Here is a 20,638-nt window from a genome sequence, read left to right as displayed (position 1 = left end):
CTCCTTAAAAGCATCTCTCCTTGCAACCCCCCTGTGCTAAGGAGTAACCCAGGTATCCCAGGGCTTGGATCACATTTTGTGTTTTACTGGGGATTACACAGCATAGGAAGGTACTGCTATACAGGAGGGCAGGTGGACGGGGCCAAGGATCAAAATTATAGCCTACAAAGGTTTTTTTAAATGTACACAGCTGCATACTGATCTCCCAATTAAATTTAAATCCACTATAGATCCTGAAGGTCTGTTGTACCATGGCAAACTGTCTATGTACCTTGTTCCCCCACTAGAACATCTCTATCCTTCCAAGCACCTAGTGCAGTGCCCACAACTTCCTGCTGCATAAGCTCCAAGTGACGACAGGACTCACCAGGGGTGGATCGAGATAGCTGTGTGTTGCCGACCATGTCTGGGGGGCAATCAGGCTGTACAGGGGGAACTGCTGCTGGGGGCTGTAGACTGGAGGTAAGTAAAAGGAGGCTGTGTAGCGCTGCTGCGCATAAAGGCTCATGTCCAGAGGTCTAAATCCATTCTTTGGCAAAAATGTGTTTATAGCTATTGCCTTTGCTTTTATCCGTGCCTGTTTGGGAATACAGAAATTTCTATCAGAATACTCAAGAACTGATTTGCAAGTAAATAAAATATAACCAATGGTCTTGCTTACCTTAATTGGTTTTCCTTGAAAAGTTTTGACTTCTTCTCGCAGATACTTGTAAGCCTGAGGGCAAAATCACCCAAAACGCCACTGTGTTAATCTTATAAATAAGATGAACTGACAGTTAACTCAATACCTCAACTAAGGAATGGTATAGTTAAAATATGACGGGCAGGACCCAGAGCAGTGTTTCTAAAGCTACTTTGCATCACAGATTCCTTAGAATCTTTTAAGGAGAATTTTGCTCCTCTAGGAGCTAGGGAGCCTCTAGAAAAAAACCTCATGAACGACATTTGCATACAATTCTGTTAGTATTAGCAGATACCACAAAAGCCTCCCATAAGCACAGGGTAAGGATCCTGACCTGGAGAAGATAATGGACACCAAGCCCCTAGTACTAACCCCAATGTGAAAATGGAATCACACAGTTCAAGAAAAGGAACAGACTGCAATATTATGTAGCTCCTTATTCTTCTTCAGGTGGCTTCCTCAACTCAGAGGGCTCTGACCTCGGCCCACCACCCCTGTCCTGGTGAGGAGGGCTTGCACGCCCTCCGCTGAAAGGACTACCCTCGTCTCCCACCACCTGGCTCCTCCTATGCCCTTTCCCTCCAACCCATTCAAACCTGTCATTCAGATGTTTGTTTCCCTCTTCTGAACTTCACAGCATCCACACCACTTACCACTTAATACCGTACAGCTGACCCTTGAACAACATGGGCTTGAACTGCAACGGTCCACTTACATGCGGACTTCTTTCGATAAACACAGGACAGTACTATGAATGTATTTTCTCCTCCTTACGATTTTCTTCACAGTATTTTCTCTAGCTTACTTTATCATGAGAACACAGTATACAATACAAATAACATACAACACATGTGCTGACTGTTGGGTTATCAGGAAGGCTTCAGGTAGGTCAACAGGAGAATATAAGTAGCTCCGGTCTGGGGAGTCCATAGTTCTACATGGCTTCCTCACCGTACGGGGTCAGCATCCCTAACTCCCGTCGTTCAGGGGTCAACTGTACTGGCATTCCCTGAAGCATGTTCACGTTTCCCCCAAGTGAGATTCCTCCTTTGGGCCGGGGAGACCACCTTCACTCCTTGCATTTCCTCACAGAGCCTCCCCAGGGCCTTTTCAACTATCTCACAACACACAATGATGCTTCGTGAAACTTAAAATTACGTTCAAATTTCCCAGAACACTTTCCAAATATTAAAACTTTTCTCTGCCCAGATGAGAGAACAGAACTCATTTTCATGGGCTGCTTGTCTTCCATGTCCTTAGGAAATAATGTCATATGCTTTCTTGCTACAAAAACTGTCTTCACAAACACACCTATTTCAGTTTCTACGACCTGGTTTCCTCTGCACTTTATAATCAAACTGAGGGCCACAATGCAGAGTAATCCCCAGGCCCCGATTTAGTACCCACGCGCTACGTGTGATGTATGGGTAACGCTGAGCTCCAGGCGGGGGGGAACAGCTTACCTGCTGTGCGTCAGCTTCGGTTTCAAATGTAATAAACCAATTATCATTATAGGCAAATTCACAGTTTATAAATTTCGGTAAATTGTCTCCTTTAAATAGCGCTTCTACTTCCTACAGGAAATAAAGAGGTAGAAATTAATTCTCGACTACGCCACATTTGTCCTTACCTAGTAGAAATGACACATACACTCAAGGACAGATCCTTAGACAAAGAGTCCAACATACGGACAGTTAGTAAGCCTCTTTCAGAAGACCTGAGGAGCTGAGCCTCGTTTCCAGAAGCAGGAACCCAATGTCACAGAAAATAAGTCCACAACTTACTGACAGCTTTTCTTCGTACACCAAGATACCATGAAGCTAAAGTAATTTGAAATTATCGTTTCACTGTACCAGAAAGCTGATAACTACACAACTGGAGAGCAAGGGTGGTAATGTGAGAAATTTAAACATTAGCTGAACTTTTGTTTTTGGCCAAGATGGAACAGATTACCTTCCCATGAAAACGATTCAAAACAAACAAAAACATATGAAAGAATAGTTTTAGACAGCAGAGCTCACGTCATGCAGGGCAGGTGAGCCCGGGGTGCCCATGGAGGCCCCACAGCCCAGTGCCAGGGAGGTGAGCGTGACCCGGCCCCACACATGCAGGGCTCTCACGGGGTCTCCCAGGGCTCAGCGTGCACCAAGAGCCCCTTGCAATGATTAGAGGGAACAGCAGCAGCACTCACGGGGACAGGGGTGTGTCTGCCCCCAACAGGCAGAGGAGGAAACACTCCCAACGCACAGGAGTTCAGGCACAGCATGCAGAAGGGCACTGCTTCCACCTGACAATACTCCTAAAGGGTCAAACTGAACCTCAAAGCCCAACACAGTTCCAGGAAACAATACAAAAACATTTAATAGCCAATAAAGTAAAATCCAAAATGCCTGGCATCCATTCAAAATTTACCGGGCACACAAAGAAACAGAAAAATAGGACCTGAAGGAGGAAAAAAAAAAAAATCAACCAAATTAAACCCAAAAATGATACAGATCAAAGAATAAAAAGGCAAGAACATTAAAATAGTTCTTAGATATGTACTCTATATTCAAAAAGGCAAAGCCTGAACATGTAAAGAGAGACACGGAAGAGGGAAGAAACAAAGACCCAAAAAGAACTTCTAGAATGAAAAATGCACTATGTAGGATTAGCAGTTAGTTAGGAACTTTGAAAAGAAGGGAGCAGAGAAAAAAACACGTGAAGAAATAACACCTCAGGAAACTTCATTCAAGAGACTCGCAAGCTACATCAAGATCCATCACCATCAAATTGCTTAAAATCTTCAAAGCACTGAGAAAAAGGGAGCAGTGCCGACATGCAGAGGCACAGAGACAAGAACGACAGACCCAGCCTCAGAAACAACGCACACCAGAACACAGAACAGCGTCTTTAGATACAGGAAGGGAACACAAGCCTGTAATCCTGAGTTCTACGCCCAGAGAAAATATCTTCCATAAATGAAGGCAAAAATAAACATTTTCTCAAAAAGAAACGATAAGAATAAATAAATAAAAGAAAAAAGAAAAGAATTTCTCAAACACACAAAAGCTGAAAAACCTCCCTGCCAGGAGAGCTGCATCACAAGAAATAAAGGACGAAACAGACAGAAAGGAGACCAGAAGGAAGTGTAGACCTAGACATGGGCACGAAAAGCACTGTAAATGGTAAATGCTGGATAAATAGGAAACACATTTTTCTTACTTTTAATCTCTTGAAAAGCAAACTAACTTGTTTGAAGCAAACCTAACAACAAAATACTGTGTGGTTTAGGACTGACTGCACAGTGCGCCAGCCGGGCGTGGGAAGTGGAGCAATGCCTCACAAGGGGGAGCAGTGGGGTGCTATTAACTACAGGCAGATGAGGACCAGCTGAAGATGTCACTACAAACCCTAAAAGCAGCCACTAAGGCAAAACAAAGAGTTCTATCTAGTAAGCCAAAAAAGGAGACAAAAATAATGAATTTAACCCAAATAGGAAGGGAGGCATGGAAAGAAAGGAAAATGAGGACCAGTATAGACAGAAAGAAAACAAGCATCAAGGTGGCAAAGTTAAGCCCAATCACATTATTGATCACATGTGAACGGTCCCAACTCCCCACTTAGAAGGCAGAGATCCTCAGACTGGCTCAGAAAAGCATGACCCAACTCTAGGCAGCCCACAAGAAGTCCACTCAAAGTATGAAGCCACCAACGCGTTAAAGCACAGACGACGTGCCACGGCTAACAGGACTGGGGTGGCGCCATTGACACCACAGTCAAATCCAGAGCAAAATATTACCAGGGAATTGGGGCCATTTCATGAAAGACTATTAATCAACCAAATGAACTACCATTTAAAGAATTTTCCAACCACTGACAAGCACATGGCTACATTTAAACAGGAAGAGTGTTCTGAAGCCCCCGGGGCAGGTGGCACCAACCCGAGCAGAGGGGCTCCGTGCGGTCAGTGCTCCACAAGCTTCCTGTCCTCTCATTCAGCTTGGACCACTTTCCCTCCTTCCTTTCTGCTTCAACCCTTACTTTACTAAAAAACTAAAAAACTTCCATGGTTCAAGTTTGACAAAAGACACAGGGTGTGCTGTTTGGAATAATATAAATATACCAAGATCAATGTCTGAAACTAAAAGTAGAAAATTCTTCTCGGTTATAGTCCTTACAAGTATCTCAAAGGACCTACGTGTTAAATATTATTGTGAGTTAATAAAGACATCCAGTTTGGTAGAAAGAAATAAGATGTTATTTCATATTTAGAACCTTAAAAAAAGGACAAAAAAATTCATTCCTAATTTTTCTTCACATGTAATACAGAACTAGTAAAAACAGCCTCAGCTGAACAGAAAGTAAAACTTGGTAGAACAATGCCATACTCAAGAAGGGTATAATTTCTTATGTTAGGTTTGTCAGAACCCTCACCTTTGTTACACTACACCAAGAAGTGTCCTTCATCCACCGGCACAAACACTGATCGATTTTCTCTACAGAGACGGTTCTTTTTTTTTTCTTTTTAAAGATTTTATTTATTTATTTGACAGAGAGAGAGACAGCGAGAGAGTGAGCACAAGCAAGGGGAGTGGCAGGCATAGGGAGAGGGAGAAGCAGACTCCCCACTGAGCAGGGAGCCCGATGTGGGGCTCGATCCCAGGACCCTGGGACCATGACCTAAGCTGAAGGCAGATGTTTCACCGACTCAGCCACCCAGGCGCCCCATGTTGGTACTTTTTAAATTAGGATCTGCAGACCCCATCTACACGAAAACGATGTCCCCACCTTGTCCCCAGCTTCTGCACTGACACTGGCAGGGCAGCCAGATCAGACACAGGCTAGGCCGTGTTCCCTGAAGTCTGCAGAGTACACCTCTCCTGTCATGGAGATATTTGTTCTGAAAAGTCATTCAACACAGGGGTGTCTGGGTGCCTCAGAAGGTTGAGCATCTGACTCTTGATTTCAGCTCAGGTCATGGTCTTAGGGTCATGAGATTTAGCCTGGTGTTGAGCTCTGCGCTCAGCGCGGGAGTTGGCTTGTCCCTCTCACTCTGCTCCTCCCCTCCCCTCCCAGCTTGCGCTTGCCCTCTCTATAATACACAAATACTTAAAAAAAAATTTATTTAACATAAAAATATGTTCTTTATCTTAACTTGTGGGTTTGTTATTTTTATTTTTATTTATTTATTTGACAGAGATAGAGACAGCCAGCGAGAGAGGGAACACAAGCAGGGGGAGTGGGAGAGGAAGAAGCAGGCTCATAGCGGAAGAGCCTGATGTGGGGCTGGATCCCAGAACGCCGGGATCACGCCCTGAGCCGAAGGCAGACGCTTAACTGCTGTGCCACCCAGGCGCCCCTGGGTTTGTTATTTTTAAATGAATATTTAACCTTTGGTCATCTTTAACTTCTAAATATTGAAGTTACTATAAACTCTTCAGTATTTTTTAAGATTTTTTTTTTTTTTAAAGATTTTATTTATTTATTTGACAGAGATAGAGACAGCCAGTGAGAGAGGGAACACAAGCAGGGGGAGTGGGAGAGGAAGAAGCAGGCTCATAGCGGAGGAGTCTGACGTGGGGCTCGATCCCACAACGCCGGGATCACGCCCTGAGCCGAAGGCAGACGCCCAACCGCTGTGCCACCCAGGCGCCCCAGTATTTTTTAAGATTTTAGTTATTTACTTACTTGAGAGAGCGAGCAAGCGAGCGCATGGGAGCGGGGGGTACGGGGCAAAGGCAGAGGGGGAAGCAGACTCCCCAAGGAGCATGGAGCCCAATGTAGGACTAGATCCCAGGACCCCGAGATCTTGACCTGAGCCGAAGGCAGAAGCTTCACCGACTGAGCCACCCAGGCATCCCAGCCTCTTCAGTATTTTTTAATGTGAAGTATATAATGGAGTTCTGAGACCAAAAAGTTTGAGTACCACTCTTACAAATGAATCACACTGTAACTAACAGTGTTCAAATCCTGGGAAGAAAACGTTACTGTGTGTATTCTTTACAATACATCCTCTAAAAATACACAGAAGTAAACAAATAAAACAAACAAAAACCCACAAAAAACGTCCGAGCGCCCTTCAGAGGAGACTTACTTCTACAGGAGTGGACTCAGGTATTTCACGCAGGATCACAATGCAACGACTCTGATTTGGCCTTACTTTTTCTCCCTTCTCATCCACTTGGACTAAAGGTAAAGCTACAAAGAGAAGAAAAATGAATGGTAAAATACAAACATGACAACAAATCATCTGCGTTCTAGTTATGACGTAATCCAGACGCCCCGGTGTGATGTGCTGCATTACATGTCCTAAACACAATGAAGACACCTGTGTTCAGTGGGATACCTTACCACAAACCATCAGGTTTTACACCCATCCTGCAGGTGAAATTTCTCAAAACTAAGGAGCACGGGAATTTAAAGTCTTTTAAGAGCTAGAATAAATTTAACACCATGACACAAGGATTCTCAACAGCCCAAATGACATGTAGATCACAACTCAGAGTTACTGGCTTCCTCTACAAGGCCCTAACGTAAAATCATTTTCCGTCCTATGATGACTTTTTATTTTAAACTCACAAGGTGCCACGTGCGTCCCACACAGCTTTTCCAAGTGATGACATCCTCCACAACTGCAGCCCATGGTCAACACAAGGAGGGTGGTGTTGGGGCAATAGTGCTAACACAGGGACGGGCCGGATTCAGACCTCACGAGTTTTTACACACACTCCTTTTTGTGATGTTCTGTTTTGGTATCACGTGCAGATTCCAGTCACAACACACCACGACCACAACCAGGGCTCGGAGCTGTCCATCCCCACGAGGACATGTTGCCAACCTCAGGAATGGAAGACTGACTTCACTACAGGTTCTACTAATACTGAAAGGACCCTAAGGAAAATATTATGAAAAAATTCCTGCTAATAAACATACGTTAGACAACTTACATGAAATAGAAACATCCTTAAAGATACACGCTACCAAAACTCACTCGGAGACGACAGTCACCAACACAGACCTGGATCTGAGAGAAAATTCTCAAGGCCCACGTGGTGTCCCTGATGAGTCCTATCAAACGCTTAAGAAAAAAATAAAACAATTCTATAGCACAACCTCTTCCAAAATACTTTAAGATAACACAGTCCAATTCCACCTATAAAGCCAGCAGCTCTCTGATATTCAAACTAAACAAAGACAACACAAAGCAAGAAAACCACAGACCAATATCCCGTGAACATAGATCAAAAATTCTTACCAAATTTTGCTGAACTGAATCCCACAATATATAAAAATGGTAATAAATCATGACAAGTGGGGTTTATCTCAGGAATGAAAGACTGGTTTACCAATCGGAAATTAGGCAATGTAATTCACCACATTAATGGACTAAAAAACAAAAAAAACATATAATTACCTCACAGATGCAGACAAAGTATTTGGCAAAATCCAACATTCCTGAAAACAATTTTCAGCAACTTAGGAATGGAAGGGAAACCTCCTCACTTAGGAAAAGTCAGCATCTAGTGTCCTACTAAAGACAGGACAAAGCAAAAACACCAACTCTCTCCACTTCTGGTCAATACCACACTAGAAGATCAAGCCAGGGTAATCATGCAAGAAACAGAAACAGAACGCACCAGACCGGGTATAAAGAGGTAAAACTTGCCATTCATAGGCAACAAGCTTATCTCTATGTGGAAAATCTGAAAAAATTTCCCAAAAAACTAGAATTGAGGAGTTTAACAAAGTTTTAGTACACAAGATCAACATACAAAAATAAATGGTATTTCTACATACTAGCACTGATGAAAAATTGAAATAAAAACATGATTTAAAATTGTGTCAAAAACAGGAAAAATTCTAAATCTGTTAAGATACAGACAACCTGTACATTGAAAACTGCAGAACATTACCAAGAGAAAATTATAAAAGATGTAAATAAATGGAGAGATACCATGTTCATGGAATGGAAAACTCACTATCGTTACGATGTCAATTCTCCCCACATTGATTTATAGATTCAATGCAATCCCAATAAAAATGTTTTTGGAAAAAAACATCGATTCTAAAATTCATATGGAAATGCAAAGCACTTAGCAGAGCCAAAACAAAGCTGGAGACTCTGCACCTACTTTAGGGCTTCTTACAAAGCCAGAGTGATCAAGACACTGAAGTGCATGTGTTGAAACAGAGACAGATCAAGGACACAAGGCCAAGAGATAAATGCGCAGTGTGGGGACAGATGATCCCGACAACGGCACCAAGTCCAACTTAGTGGAGAAGGGAGAGTCTGTCCAGCTAACAGTGCTGGAACAGTTGCATACCCACACGTGAGGGGGGCAGAGAACTTAGATCCATACCTCAAACCACATACAAAGTTTAGCTTAAAATGGACCACAGGGCTAAAAATGTAAACCCTAAAACTGTTAACACTTCTGGGAGAAAACCTCCGTGACTTTGGATGAAGCACAGATTTCTTAGATACAACACCAAAAGCAAGAGCCATAAAAGAAAAACATAAATTGGACTATTCAAAAAATTCAAAACTCTGCTGTTCAAAAGACACTATTACTAGCAGAATAAAAAAGAGAAGCTAGAGACCAGGAGAATGTATTTGCAAATCACATACCTGATAATAGCGTATATCCAAGACATAAATAATACAGATCTCAAATTACAACCCCCCAAAACCTCAATTGTTAAGAAACCTAATAAAAAGGGGGGGGCATGTGAACAGACATTTCAGCAAAGATAAAAGAAGAGCAAACAAGCACATGAAAAGATTGTTCGATGTCACCAGGTATTAGGGAAACAGAAATGAAAATGGCAGTAAGATAAAATTAGAGAATCTGCAAGTAAAATGCCCATGCACGGGGCGTGCTGGCAAGGGTGTGGAGCAATGGGGCCGCATAACGGCAGGGGAACACCCACTCTGGAGACAGGCAGGCAATTTCACAAGTTAATACACCTCCCACACCATCCCAGCTACCGACCCAGAGAAACGCAAGCCTCTGTGCACACTGAGACTTTCACGCCAATGCTCATGACACCTTATTTGTAGTTCTCAAAACCTAGCAATAAACAAGTCTATCAACCAAGTCTAGCTACTGAACGGAACAGGACTCAGAAATAAAAGGCTATAAAAGCTACTGATACACTCAACAATAATTATGCTGAGGGTAAGAAACCAGACCCTCCCCCCAAAGGCTAGTGCAGGACTGATTCCATTTACATAAAATTTTCAGAAAATGCACACTAAGGTACAGTGACCAAAAGCAGGTAAGTGGTTGCCTGGAGCAGGAGGAAACATTCGGGGGTGACAGTATGTTCATTATCTTCATTATGGTAGTTCTGCGGGTGTATAAAGATGTCGTAACTTTACAAATGTACATGTAAACCATGTGTAAATTTAAGGTGTGTAAATCCCACCCCCAGAAAGAAAAACAAGACAATAAACAAGGACTGGCGAAACTCCCCGTGCCTCTCATCCCCCAGATTTGTCCCCAGTTTGTGTGCCCCCAATAACGTTCACCTTCAATCAGGAGGGTCTCCCCCTCAGGTCTTTATACTCGTACCCCTGGACCTCAGAACCCATGAAGAGCAGACTTCTATTTATTTTACTCATACCTAAACTCTACATAGACGTTACCATCTCGTACATACGTGAAACAGGCTTTTATATTCAGCACTGCGATTTTCAAATGCAGTCTTGTTGAAAATGTAGCCTACTTCACTTTAATTGTTCTAATATTCACTGTGAGGCTCTATCACAATGTATTTATTCATACCCTGGTGACAAATATCTGAGTCTATTTTTAAATTAGCAATTTCAACCATATTAAGTGTAAAAACAAAGCATTTGAATCATTCTGTACAATGCACTATGTACCATGTGTATTAGGACACAAAAACACAATTTATGCAATTCAATCAACACCAGAGTTTTGGTGCTGTACTAGGGAATATTCAAATTAAAATAAAATGTTATGAAGTGTCTACTGTGTATCTAACATGATACGTTAGGCATTCGGGGCATGGGGTAAGATTTAAACAGATCTCTGCTCACAGAGGCTTATTTATGTCACCCTCTCCAGACAACTACATGCTAACCACACTATTCATTAGGTTATTACATATGTACATATATTTCTGTCTAAAACTGGAGTGAAAAGAAGCAATTAGACGCTCAAGAGCTGAAGGCAGATGGACAGGAGGAACCACTACAACTCCAGACCCCCCACCGACACAGTAGTGGCAGGGATGGCAGAAGGGTGGGGAGGGGGCAGGGCTGTCGGTCCATGGAGAGAAATGGCTCCCTGCAGCAACCACACAGGGCAATTCAACATCCTCGTGCTCTGCATGAATGACTCCTAGCCAGCAAGGGTCAACTGAGAAATCACCCACGGGGCAGCCAAGTTTCCAAGGAATGCCTAAAAGAAATAACTACATCTGGGGCTCCTAATAATAACCAAAGAATGTTAACCAAGAAAGTGCTTTGAGGTTAGGAAAGCCACTGGCCTTTATAAGTGGGTTACACAGAACCAAACTCAACCGATTCATCAAACAGATTTTAGTTCTAAATGGAGTGTCAAAAACAAAGCAATGCTGGAAAGCATAAAGCTATCTTGGGAAACAGTGGTTATAATTTTCAGAATTCAAACTTCACAGATCATGTCTGCTTGTTTCTTCACTATCTGCTCCAATAATTCAATGACCTTACAAAGTCTGCCTAGGAATAGAAAGCAGAGAACTTTTATTTGTGAAGAGAAATCCAACAAAGTTTTAAGATAAGATGTCACCTATTCTTCTATGAGGTCGAATGCACATAAGAAAAAATCATCACTACCTGTCAGCCATACCAGGGAGAGCATGGAAACACTGCTGCTTAAGTGTCAAGTGACGGAAAGTCAGAGTGGTGACACGGGGAAATGGGGTTTTAATTCTGGCATGAAGGATATCCCCTCATTTAGAAATATTTGGGGGGCGCCTGGGTGGCACAGTCATTAAGCGTCTGCCTTCGGCTCAGGGCGTGATCCTGGCGTTCCAGGATCGAGCCCCACATCAGGCTCTTCCACTGGGAGCCTGCTTCTTCCTCTCCCACTCCCCCTGCTTGTGTTCCCTCTCTCGCTGGCTGTCTCTGTCTAATAAATAAATAAATAAATCTTTAAAAAAAAAATATTTGGGGCAGGGGGAACATAATGTACACTGTGTTCTTTGTGAAGGACTCAGAGCAGCCCTGAGAAGGGAGAGTATAGCAATAATTCATCTGGTACTTGCAGTCCTATTACAGAAAGTGACTTTTTACAATTAAAAACAACTCCGTTTGAACAGATATATAATATATTGTACATTGAATTTAACTCATCCCCAGTGAAGCCATCCGGGGCGTCAGGGAAGGGTGGAAGCAGTACAAAGGCTCTCAGAAAACTCCGGGCAGTGGTGGTTCTCCGGACGTACATCGAGGCCCACACCGACACAGCTGTGCATCGCACGCACACGCAGCGCAGCTCCCTGGACCTCAGTTATAACCTCAGTCAAACGGTGTCTTCAAAAACATACGACAAAGTAGTTAGGTTGTAGATGCCTCAATCAGCAAACCACAGCTTCAAGGCCCATAGTCCCCGAATCCCTGCAGGTCTCTGATGTAATGTTTAAACCTCCCTCTGATGTTACCAAATGTTCAAGAAACAACTTCACTCACAACATCCCTTTCAAGAAAAACAGTCCTATTTCACCAAAACTTTAGCAGGAACTTGAAATTTAAAGAAGCCCTTTTTGTTGCTAGAATGCTAATGAAAATGAATTGTACTTTCCATCAAATACCATCATGTCCTGTATTTTTCACCAACATCACAGCAGTCACCCATCTCCGCAACAGCCTTTCTTATGCCCACTCGGTCATCTGGGATATACGGGGTCTGAGATATGGAGCCCATCGACACCCCTTACCGGACACGGGCCAGCCAGAGAGGTGAAGGAAGACCACACTTGTCATCAAGTACCTTAGCACTGAATGGCTATGGACCTTGAACGGTCACACTGCTGCGAGACCACGTACGCGTCGGCCCAGACCGCCATTTACTTACACCTCAGCACTTCCACAATCAAGTTCATGTCAGTACTGAGCTTCTTGACATGGTCCAGGTTAGCTACCGTGGTGATTGGCACATACTGATCACTGTCCATCTGCGATATAAGGTACATGTCACTAGCAAGGTTCTCCCTGCGGAAAGAAGACAATAGCTTTTAATGACTCCTTTCAAAGGACGCTTCCAAAGAGGTACGAGCGTGGCATGGCCGTGCTTCAGAGTTACGTCAGAGTTCCCACCCCATCTGTTTCTTGTCACCTCTCTGAGCTTAAGTAAAATTTTTAAAGACGTGGGGAGGTAGGGAGAGCAAAAGTGTAGTGCGCTTTTTACAATCACAATTAATGAGTGAGTAATCCCTTATCTTTGTTCTAAAAAGTGTTTGAGTAGCTTATTAAAAATACAGAAACGGTTTTTTTAGGTAAGAAAATCCAGCTGAAAGAACACAAAGCTAAGAAAGCCATGGGAAGGCCAGGAAAGGCTGGTGCACAAGTGCCTGCTGGGCTTGCTGTGCCATCGGGAACACATGCAGCCAGGATTACAGAGCAGCAGTCACGCAGGTAGTCTGCAGGCGCCAGCAGCTCAGGGGAAGGGGAGCCACTTGCTGGGGTTTGGGCCTACGGTGATGCTTCTAATATGAAGTCTCCATAAACAGGACAATGGGCTCAGAACATCTCAACACACACACACTGATCCCAGTGAAGGCCGAGGACAGTCTCGGAGATCCATAAAGGGCAATGCTGCTCTGTCCCCACCTGTCAGGTAGTGCAGGGGGACAGAGCGGAGCTCTTGCGAGGTGCAGACCCCACTCTTCCACCTCACAGAGCATGCCCTGAGGCCGTGTGCCGGGGCCCTAACTGGGGAGGTGTGGGCCAGGCAGGAAAGCTGGGGCACCCACCCTGCCCCACCTCTCCCCTCCATGCAGCCCCACCGTCTCTACAGCGGCCCTCCTCAGACGCCTTGTGAAAGTCTGAAGGCAGGTCCAGAGAAACACTGGGAAAATCGCCATAGCTGAGAGAAGACCTTACACATGGCCCATCAGTTACTTTCACACTCAAAGAAAACTACATTTAACCCGATCCCATCTTCCCATATGTGTGGTTCTGCTACTTTGAACTTTAAAGGTTCTACTCCCTTTGTCAACAGAAAAGGTACTACTCAGGAGAAAGGAACAACTAAAAATATGAGTAGTCCACACACAGAACAATTTGCTCCTGCAGGGTTTGGCGTACTGGGAGAACTAGGATAGGAAATGTGTTCTCGAACTTCGCTGTGCTCAAGAATGTCTCTGTGAGACTGATGACCGGAGGCCCCACCCTCAGAGTCTGATTCCGTGGGATGGGGGCATGGGGTCACGGCCAGGACTCTGAATTTCAAAAAGCAACCCAGGTAGGCCATCACGATGAATGTATGGAGAACTGTGAGGAACACTGGCCTAGATGACTCGGTTCGGTTCTCCACCACATCAACGGCTACGGCTACTCCATCTTCTCCGTGTCCTATGAATATACCAGCAGATCTCTACCCCTTCTCCACAGCATCACATCCACACATAACAGCCAGTGCAGAACCCCTGAGCAGGTACTAGAAAAACCACCGGCATCCTTACCTAGATAAGCAGAATTCCAATGTCTTTTTAAGTACTTCCCGGGGGTCCTCCTGGCTTTCCGGCTGAGACTCATTTCCTCCTACACAAAAGAAATGATCAACTCAGGAAAAATGGCTTAAAATTTACCAAGCAGATCAGATGATTCACCACTGATTCTCAAGGTTTTTTTGTTGTTGTTTTTAAAGATTTTATTTATTTATTTGACAGAGAAAGAGACAGCCAGCCAGAGAGGGAGCACAAGCAGGGGGAGTGGGAGAGGAAGAAGCAGGCTCATAGCAGAGGAGCCTGATGTGGGGCTCGATCCCAGGACTCTGGGATCACGCCCTGAGCCGAAGGCAGACGCTTAATGACTGAGCCACCCAGGCGCCCCTCATGTTTTCACTATACATATTAATTCATCTACACTGTGCATAGACAGTCCACTATTTTACCTACTAAGAAAAGGAAATCAGAGGCAAAAAACTTAAAATCCCCTCTCCCCTAAACAAAAACAATAGTTTCAAAAATAATATGAGGAATAATGTTAGCGAAGTTTAGAGGTCCTTCGTTCCCTCCCTTCCAAAAAGTCTAAGTTTATTTAATACCTTGTCTCAATTCAAAAAGGACTTTCAAGTAGCCTACAAGAACACAGATACTAAAACAATAGTAAAATATAAAGGAAAGAATAAAAATAAGGAATAAGATAAATACAGGCCAGAAAGATAAAGGCACACAGGCCATAAGGACTACGCAGTCTGCACACTAGAGCCTTATGAACTTGCTTTTAAATGTCCAGGCAGTCAAAGCTGCAAGTGGGAAGTGCTGTGTTTCAGAGATCCTACGGGAGAATACCAAGTAAGCAGACCTTCAACACGAGACAGAGGCTGGCATCAGCTTCTGGAGGAGACTTCTCCTAAGACGCCAGATGGCACTGTGGGTGACATGAGCATGTGTCCCACAAGGCACTGGTCAGGGACCAGACAGTGAGCTGGAGCTCAGGGTAAGGCCCTGGCACCCCCAGCACCCAAACACCGTGAGAGCAGGATTTTCATACTGGAGTTTGGGGTGAGGTCCCTATTTTTTTAGGTGGACAAGATATCAAAGGCACTGAAACACGAGAACTAACAGTTTTTCATACACTTCTATGTAGATCTGCATAATCCTATATGTGGAATTTTTTAAAAGTCAAAGACCATCAAAAAGTAAGGACAAAGTGGGGCATTTATTAACAAGTAAGGACAGAGAGCTTGTGTCTGTTTTATGTAGAGCTTTAACAAAATCCAACCCCAACCAGCATAAGCAAACAGACAATAAAACAAAACAAAACAAACAAACAAACAAAAAAATCCACACCCAACCAACCCAAAACAACGAAATAAAACCAATGGACTTGAGGAGGCTGGAAATTACAAATGGCCCCTGAAACACAATCTAATGTCATTCCTTTGTCCAGAGAGGCCTCTCCTGAGCACTCTAAATTCACATGCCACCACAGATTTCAGACATTTACTGTCTCTTGCATGCCAGGCACTCTTGCACCACTGTTTATTCAGCCTAGAGAAGGCAATCCACAGTTGAATAAATAAACATTCAACATACAGTCAGGTACAATCAGACACAAAGGAGAATACCACAAGGCCTGGGAGAGCATGCCAGAGCTGCTCCAGACATGCCAGCCAGAGGGGTGCTGCTCCAGAGGCGGCATGGAGCAGAGCCCAATGGAGGAGACAGCAGGCCTCTCTGGCATCTGGGGAAGCACATTCTCTAGCAGGGGTGCAGCAAGGGCACAGGGGAGCACACGAGAAATGAGGCCACAGAGGCAGGGAGGGTGGGTGTCACATTAAGCAGGCCTTGCGGGCTACAATGAGGACATGAGAATTCTAACCCAAATGTGACAGGAAGCCAATTTACATCCTGAAGAGATTGCTCTGCTCTGTGCTGAAGAGGGAAGCAAAGAGCCTTGTCGGGATGCCGATGCAACAATCAAGGATAAACTAGTATTTGGGACTATTCTAGGTGAAGGCTGGGACTTGAGCCAAAAACACAGGAAGAGTCCAGGTCTAGGACTGACCCCTGGACGTGCCCATCTCCTACGGAAAACGGAGAGGACAAAGACAGCGAGACGGGACATGGGGTCAGCCGGAAACGGAGGCCACAGCAAGGTCAGGTGAGGAAAGACATGGGTTCCCCACTCGGTCTAGCAGCACATCACTGGAGGCCTGGATAAAGGCAGTGCTAGTGATGAGGCTAGGGTAACAGTCCACCTGGACGGGGCTTGAGGGCGCATGAGAGGCGAGCACATAGAGGCAGCTGTTCCAGACGATGCTTCTGGAGAGTTCTGGAGGAGGAAGACAGGATGTCGAAGGCAGTCTCACATAACATAAGAGAGGACAGAACTACGTGGAAGACTCCTCACACAGCCAAGGAAGGGTCTCTTGTGGACACAGGAGTAGAGGGGTCACAGACAGAGGATGTGAGACGGACAGGTGTCAGGGTGTAAAGTACTCTTCTGACAGCTCCAGTCCTCACAATTAAGACACAGACATGAGGTCATCTGCTTCTAGACAAGATAAAGAACAACCAGCAAAACAGCTGGAAACAGAGGGGGAGTGCCACCAGCAAGATGGCAGAATAGGAGGTCCCCACTCATGTTCCCCTCAGCAGCAATCTGGCATCCATCCTCCAACAAAAATGCCCTATGGGAGTTCTGGTATCCAGGGAGGAGACTGAAACCTGGGTGCAGTCCAAGATAAGCAAAGCCGTTTGAGAAGGCAGGCCCTGCATCCAGGCAGCTGACTTGCCAGAGGCCCCAGCTACAGACCCAGAAAGGCTCTGCCCCGAACACTTGGCTACAGTCCTGTTTGGCTTGGTCCTGTCCCCAGCATCATCTGCCAAGAAGGAGCCTTGCCCATCTAAACCCCGGGTCACAGGCACACAGACCTCAGTCCTGGCTGTGGACCCCACAATGGCCCAAGACCCAACTCCAGCCCCTCTGGGCTGCAGTCCAGTTGACATACTCAGACTGCAAGTAGAGCACGGGCCCTGGAAGTGGGCTCCAGCCACCCTCCGGCCAGTCCCTGAGCAGGTCTGTTGGCCAAGGGTCCCAATGAAAAATGCCTACAGTTAGTGCCCCTAGAGACAGGCCAGCCAACCTCAGCTAAGGGCGGGTCCTGAAGCGCACCTGTGACTTGGCTTCAGCCTCTCCCAGCTGCACCACCAGTCCACAAGCACTTCTGCCCACCCCCAGAGTGCCCAGGGATCAGGTGAGATGCATACCCCACTAACAAGTCCGCTAACCGCTGACTCTACTGCAGAGACCCAGGAGCAGCCTTGTGACCCAGCTCCAACCCATCACAACTGCGAATGCAGAGGGAATGCCATCAGCCTAAACCCACAGGAGAATGTCCCTGCCTGACAAATCCAGTCTGTAAAGACAGGAAAAGGTGTTTCCTCCTTCAAATGCACAGACATCGCAACACAGCTACAAGAATCAGACACATATGACACCACCAATGGAAACTAACAAGGCCCCAGTAACTGATTCCAATGAAACACACACGGACAAATGGCCTGACAAAGGATTCAAAAACGATCACCTTAAAGAAACTCCGCGAAATCCAAGAGAACATACACACAACTAAATGAAATCAGGAAAATGATGCAGAAGAAAAAGTAAGACGTTTAGTAATGAAGCAGAAACCACAAAAAAGAACCAAACAGAAACCTTGGAGCTGAAGAACACAAGGATAAACCTGAGAACTCAATACAGCACTTCCACAGCAGGGTCAAACGTGCAGAGGGAAGACTCAGCAAATGCAAAGCCAGGTCATGTGACATTAGCCAGTTAGAGGGACAAGAACCAAGAATGAAGACCAGTGGTAAGTCTATGTAACGGGCACCATGTGCCAGTCTGCACACAAACACCAACAATCTGTAAAAGAGATCGAGAAAGACCAAAATACCTATGAATGAATTCAATCAAGGAAGCGAAAGACCTGTACCCTGAGAACTACAGACACTGATGAAAGGGACGGAGTAAGACACAAATAAATGGAAAGATAGTTCATGCTTATGGATTGCAACAGTACCATTAGAATGTCCATACTCCCAGAGCAATCTACAGATTCAATGCAATCCAACCCAAAATTCCAATGGCATTTTTCACAGAAACAGAGCAAACAATTCTAAAATTCTTATGAACCCACAAAGACCCTGAATAGCCAAAGCAATCTCAAGAAAAGAATAGGGGCATAAATGCTCCCTGACTTCAAAATTTTATTACAAACCTAAGTAATCAAAACAGGTTGGTATGAAAATAAAAACAGACACAGAGATCAGTGAACAGAGTCCAGAAATAAACCCACACATATACAGTTAACTGATTTTCAACAAGGCTGACAAGAATACTCAATGGGGGAAAAGTGTCTTCAATGAACGCTGTTGGGAAAATTGGACCGCCACATGCAAAAGAATGAAACTGAAGCTTTATCTTATATCATATACAAAAATCAACTCAAAATGGATTAAAGATGCACATAAGACCTAAAACTGTAGAACTCCTAGAAGAAAATGTTGGGGAAAAGCTCCTCAGCATTGGTCTTGGCAACGACTTTTTGGACTTGCACCAAAAGCACGGGCAACAGAAGCAAAAACAAACAAGTGGGACTACATCAAACTAAAATCTTCTGCACAGCAAAGGAAGCCATCAGCACAAGGAAAAGGCAGCCTATGGAATGGGAAGAAAATATTTACGATATCTGTATTTATCTGATAAGGGGTTATATCCAAAACATAAAAGAAATTCATTCACACTTAACAGCAAAACCAAACAAAAACCTGATTTAAAAATGGGCAAAGGGGGCGTCTGGGTGGCTCAGTCGGTTAGGAACCTGCCTTCAGCTCAGGTCACGATCTCGGGGCCCTGGGATCAAGTCCCGCATCGGGCTCTCTGCTGAGTGGGGAGCCTGCTTCTCCCTCTCCCTTTGCCCCTCCCCCTGGCTCATACTCGCTCTCTAATAAATAAATAAAATCTTAAAAAAAAAAAAAAAACTGGGCAAAGGACCTAAATAGATATTTTTCCAAAGAAGGTTTACAAACGGCTAACAGGTACATGAAAAGGTGCTCAACATCACTCAGCATCATTAGGAAAACGGAGAATCAAAACCACAGTGAGATATCACCTCATACCTGTTAGGATGGTTATCATCAAAAAACCAAGATAACAAGTGTTGTGAGGATGTGAAGAAAAAGAACTGTTGGCAGGAATGCAAACTGGTGCAGCCACTGTGGAAACCAGTATGGAGGTTCCTCAAAAAGTTAAAAACAGAGCTACCCTACGACCCAGCAATCCCACTAGTGGGCATACATCCCAAGGAAATAATCAGGATCTTGAAGAGCTATCCGTGCTCCCGTGTTCACGGCAGCACCATTCACAGCAGCCAAGACAAAGGAACAACCTAAGCGGCTGTCCGCAGATGAACGGATAAGGAAGACGTGACGTATATACACACTGGGATATTAACCATAAAAAAGGAGGAATCCTGCCATTTGAGACAACATGAGCATGGAGGCACTATGCTAAGTGACATAAGTCAGACACAGAAAGGGAAAAATTACATGATCTCTCCTGTATGTGGAATCTAAAAAGTCAAAATCATACAACCAGAGGGCAGACCCATGGCTGGAAAAGTGGGGACAATGGGGAGATGTTGGTCACAGGATACAAACTTTCAGTTATCAGAAGAATGAAGTTCTGGGGATCTCAGGTACAGCACGGTGACTATATTTCACAATACTGTACTATATACTTGAAACTTGCTAAGAAAGTAGATCATAAGTGTTCTCAGCATACCAAAACCAGAAAAACAAAAACACTGTGAGGTAATGGATGTGTTAACTAGCTTGATTATGACAGTTATTTCACAGTGACTATGTAATATCAAATGATCGATGTTGGATACCTACCTTAAACATATTCAATTTTTACTTGTCAATTACACCTCAGTAAAGCTAGAAAAAACTGTGACCTTACCCCTTTTCCCTTACACTGTTTCCTTATGCTTTTGTCTTTTCTATCGTAGTTACCATCCTCTTACCTTATCTATCACAAACTTATTTGTTATGTGTATTAGTAATTGTCTGTCTCTGTGAAACAGATGTAAGCTCAAGTAAAGCAGGGGCTCTCATCAGTTCTATTCACTGAGGTATCCCAAGTAAATGGGGCACACGGTGGGTTCTGAATAAATATCTTCTGAATGGAAAAACAAAACAGAGTAAATGAAACAAGTTTTCCAGATGTAG

General features: G+C 44.3%; 1 protein-coding gene across 2 annotated transcripts in view; it reads right to left on the bottom strand.

The window, feature by feature from the left end:
* Positions 1 to 20,638, bottom strand: part of LARP4B (La ribonucleoprotein 4B) — an 88,747-nt gene that overhangs the window by 19,796 nt on the left and 48,313 nt on the right. For both annotated transcript variants that reach the window (XM_045812965.2, XM_045812964.2), the window contains 6 exons: positions 14,360 to 14,438; positions 12,751 to 12,887; positions 6,759 to 6,862; positions 2,146 to 2,256; positions 662 to 715; positions 368 to 577 (listed from right to left, as the gene is read on the bottom strand). In XM_045812965.2, coding sequence (XP_045668921.1) covers positions 368 to 577; positions 662 to 715; positions 2,146 to 2,256; positions 6,759 to 6,862; positions 12,751 to 12,887; positions 14,360 to 14,438 — 695 coding nt within the window. The remainder of the gene's footprint in view (positions 1 to 367; positions 578 to 661; positions 716 to 2,145; positions 2,257 to 6,758; positions 6,863 to 12,750; positions 12,888 to 14,359; positions 14,439 to 20,638) is intronic.

The sequence above is a fragment of the Ursus americanus genome, chromosome 31, assembly GCF_024610735.1.
Source record: "Ursus americanus isolate L20-20 chromosome 31, mUrsAme1.1.p, whole genome shotgun sequence".
Taxonomy (NCBI): domain Eukaryota; kingdom Metazoa; phylum Chordata; class Mammalia; order Carnivora; family Ursidae; genus Ursus; species Ursus americanus.
Note: the sequence above shows the minus strand (reverse complement) of the source record. Positions and strands in the feature narration are given on the sequence as shown.